At 38.2% G+C, this 4,522-nt stretch overlaps 1 protein-coding gene across 3 annotated transcripts in view; it reads left to right on the forward strand.

The window, feature by feature from the left end:
- Lrch3 (leucine rich repeats and calponin homology domain containing 3) overlaps positions 1 to 4,522 on the forward strand; it is a 122,429-nt gene that overhangs the window by 50,545 nt on the left and 67,362 nt on the right. For all 3 annotated transcript variants that reach the window (XM_017799493.2, XM_029566167.1, XM_029566168.1), the window contains exon 4: positions 1,181 to 1,286. In XM_017799493.2, coding sequence (XP_017654982.1) covers positions 1,181 to 1,286 — 106 coding nt within the window. The remainder of the gene's footprint in view (positions 1 to 1,180; positions 1,287 to 4,522) is intronic.

Consider the following 4,522-nt stretch of genomic DNA (forward strand, 5'->3'; position numbering starts at 1 on the left):
TTGGGGATTTTTCTAGAAATAATTTTCATTTTATTTTTAGCATTGTTTTACTTTTCTATTTTAATTGGAATAGTAAAAATAAATATTTATACTTTTTTCTGCTTTACCTTTTCACCAAAAGTTTTCATTTGGTCTGATATCCTAGGCCTCATATTTATATATTAAGCCATATAGTTTCAATTTTCTGATTTTTCATGTAAAACTTTATGAAATATATAGAATCGGCCAAAGCCTATAATTTTAAAAATTTGAAATAAGAGTATAGATTGTGGAATTAGTCTTAGGTACATATTCATATTATTTTTAAATTTTTAGATTTATTTTGTTTTTATGTATGTTTTGCCTACATGTAATTATACCATGTGTGTGCCTGGTACTCTTGGAGGCCGGAAGAGGGCAAATGGAAATGGAGTTACAGATCATTGTTAGCCACTGTGTCCCATTTTTTTTTTTAACTACTAGGAAGGACTGTAGGTTATCTCCTTCTGTAAACTAAAGATTCTGTAGTTTAAAGCAGGCAAGTTTTTGTTTAAAATAATCTTCTTTGGGGCTAGAGAGATGGCTTAACAGTTAAGAACACTGACTGCTCTTACAGAGGACCCAGGTTTGATTCCCATCACCCACATGGTAACTACCAACCATCCATAACTCCAGTTCCAGGGGAGTCCAACACCCTCTTCTGACCTCTGAGGGCATTACACAACACGGGTGTATTTACACACATGCAGGCATTACACTCATACACATAATTTTTATAATTAATAAAATATTTTTCAATATATTTGTATTTTTATTGAGTTTTTGTAATTTCATACAACAGTTATTAACTAAATTTAGACTCCCTCCCTCATCTATGGCAGCTCAATCACTCCTTTAACTTATATATATTAATAATAAATAAAATTTTATTTATTATTTTTATTTCATGTGTATGCATGTTTTGCCTGCATGTAGGTAAGTGCACCTATGTTGTGCAATGCCTACGGAGGACAGATGAGGCTGTCGGATCCCCTGGAACTAGAGTTATGGACAGTTGTTAGCTGCCATGTGGGTGCTGGGATTCAAACCTGGGTCTTCTGCAAGAACAGTCAGTGTTCTTAACTGCCGAGCCATCTCTCCATCCACTTATAATAAATAAAAATTTTAACAAAAGAATAATGTTTGTACTCTTTTGAAATAGGATGTGAGCTGCAATGAAATTCAAACTGTACCTTCTCAAATTGGTAATCTAGAAGCCTTGAAAGACTTTAATGTAAGAAGAAATCATCTAGTGTGTTTGCCTGAAGGTAAGCAACTGGCAAATAATTGTCTTATTGGTATTTATCTTTTTATTTTAAAGTTTTGTCAGACTGATGAGTACAGGAGTGTAAGAGTAAGGGCCGATATTTGAGAGTTAATGTTTCTTTAGTTAGTATTATCTTCTAGATTGTGGAATTTAGAAAACTGGAGCTGGGCCTTACGGCATAGACCTATTATCCCACCTACTCAAGAGGCTGAGATAGGAGGATCTGAAGTTCAAGACCTACCCTAAGCAACTTAGTGAAACCTTGTCTGAAAGTAAAAATTAAAAGGTGGACTGGGGCATTGCGGTACCTGCTTGGAGCTCAGCAGACCAGTGAGTGCCAGGTTCTGGCCTCCCTCTGGCCTCCAACTACCAGAGGGCCTGAGAACCCAGGGGATAGCCTGATAGCCCCTGGATCCTGCATCCACACAGAGGGGAGCTTCCCCTAATTGTGCCATACCATCCACCTACCTGGGATTTTGTGAGGCCCCTTCCCAAGGCCCCAGGGGAGATATGCCTTTGGTAGGCTAAGACTGGGATCTCAGCAGCCTGCCAAAGAGTGCCAAGTTCTGGCTCCCCTCTGGCCTCCCTCTGGCATAGGGTTTAAAATGCACAGGACTGCCCGAGAGAGCCTGAATCCTGCCTCCACATGGTGAAGGAAGCCTGAGTGTACCTGACTGGAACCTGAATTGGGCTTCTGTGGGTACCCCTGAATAGCTGATCAGAAGCCATCAGTTCCCTCCAAAATAAACCTGAAAGAACCTGAACCCTATACCAACCAGTTTTACATAACCAGTAAAGAAAGGATCTAGGCACCTGCATAATACAAACAGAAGCATACTTCAACTTAATTCTCATATCAGAATCATGAACAACAAAAGAAATTCACATGCCAAAACCACAACGAAAGAATAATAAAACAGAAAGCCCACCAGCAAAGCCCACCAATCCTGTGGAAGAGTTCTACAAGGAGAACCCCCCAGAGACAACCCAGGACACTGGATTTAAAAGAACAATCATAAACATGGTCAAGGAATTCAACGAATTTAAAGAACACACGAACAAACAAATCAAAGAGATTAAAAAAAAAAAGAGAGAGATAGGGATAAACTTCGAGTGAATTCACAAAAGAGAAACATTGAAGAAAATTCAGGCAGAAATGAAGAAGGAAGTATAAAACTCAAAAAGCCAACTTGAAACAACAGGGGAAAGCCTCACCTCTAGAATGAATGAAATGGAAAACAATATCAACGCTGGAGGATAAAGTTAAGAATTCAACCACTCAAGCAAAGAGTATGGAAAATTGAAAAGAACACAGGAATGGAATATACAACAGATGCAGGACACCATGAAAAGACCAAATCTATGGATCATGGATCATGGGAACAGAGGAAGGAGAAGAATTTCAGGTTAATGGTGTTGACCAGATCTTACACAGGATTGTAGAAGAGAATTTCCCAAAATTAAGGAAGACATCCCCATACATATACAGGAAGCACATAGAACATCAAATAGACAGGATCAGAAAAGAAACTCCCCACAACATATCATAGTAAAAACACTTAATGTACAGAAGAGAGAATACAGAAAGCAGCAAAAGAAAAACAAGTCACACACAAAGGAAAGCTGAACAGAATTAGAGCTGACTTATCAATGCAAACTATGAGATCCAGAAAAGCCTAGACCAATGCATTTCTAGTTCTACATGACAACAGATGCCAACCCAGAATACTTTACCTGGCAAAAATGTCTGTTATAGTTGAGGGGGAAAGAAAAATCTTCCATGACATGAATAGCCTGAAAGAATCCATGTCCACAAAACCAACCCTTCAAAGAATACCTGAAGTAATACACAGAGCAGAGAGAGAGAAACAGTTTACCCTAGGGGCAATGAAAGAAAATAAACAAAGATATAAGCTAGGAAACACAAAATTACACAGAACACAAGCAGCAATCAAAATGACAGCAACCAATACACAACTTTGAATAATAACCTTAAATATCAATGGACTGAACTCCCCAGTCAAAAGACACAGACTAAGTGAATGGATTAAGAAACAAAATCCATGGGGCTGGAGAGATGGCTCAGCAGTTAAAAGCACTGGCTGTTCTTGCAGAAGACCCAGGTTTGAATCCCAGCACCTATGTCGTAGTTGACAACTGTCTGTAACTCCAGTTCCAGAGGATCCGACAGCCTCTTCTGTCCTCCATGGGCATTGCATGACACGGGTGTACTTACCTACATGCAGGCAATACATGCATGCACATAAAAATAAAAATAATATAATAAAATAATTTTTAAAAAAAATCCATCTCTTTGCTGTCTGCAAGAAAGCCATCTCACCTTCAAGGATAGGCACTACCTTAAGGTAAAAGGATGGAAAAGAATATTCCAAGCAAATGGCACTAAGAAACAAGCAGGGGTTGCAATTCTAATTTCTAATATCTGACAAAATAGACTTTAAACTAAAACTTATTAGAAGGGGCAAAGAGGGCCACTTCATTTTGATCAAAGGAACAATGAATCAAGAAGGTATTACAATCATGAACATATATTCACCAAACTGTGGTGCACCCAAATTCTTAAAAACAATACTACAGGACTTTAAGACACAGATTAACCCCAACTCAGTAATGGTAGGGAACTTCAATACCCCACTGTCTCCATTAGACAGGTCAGCTGGACAAAGCATAAACAGAGACACACCTGAATTAAATTATACCATACATCCAATGGACCTAACAGACATCTTTCGATTATTCCACCCAAATACCAAAGAATACGCTTTCTACTCGGCACCTCATGGAACTTTTTCAAAAATTGACCACATACTGGGCCACAAAACAAACCTCAACAAATACAAAAATATTGAAATAATTCCATGCATTCTATCAGACCACAAAGCAATAAAGCTCAAAGTCAACACTGGACAAAGCTCTAGTCACTACACGAATGTGTGGCGATTGAACAACACACTCCTAAACAATGAGTAGGTCAAAGGAGAGTGTAAAAAAGAAATAAAAGAATTCCTGGAATTCTGGACAGTACCACACAACACAACCTCTGAGACACATTAAAAGCAGTCCTAAGAGTGAAGTTTATAGCTCTAAGTGCTTACATTAAAAAATTGGAAAGAGCTCAAATAAATGACCTAACACTGCTACTCAAGCCACTGGAAAGGCAAGAACAAATGAAACCCAAATCCAGCAGAAGAGAAGAAATGACAAAAATCAGAGCAG

This window comes from Nannospalax galili, unplaced genomic scaffold, assembly GCF_000622305.1.
Source record: "Nannospalax galili isolate Female #2095 unplaced genomic scaffold, S.galili_v1.0 scaffold598, whole genome shotgun sequence".
Classification (NCBI taxonomy): Eukaryota; Metazoa; Chordata; class Mammalia; order Rodentia; family Spalacidae; genus Nannospalax; species Nannospalax galili.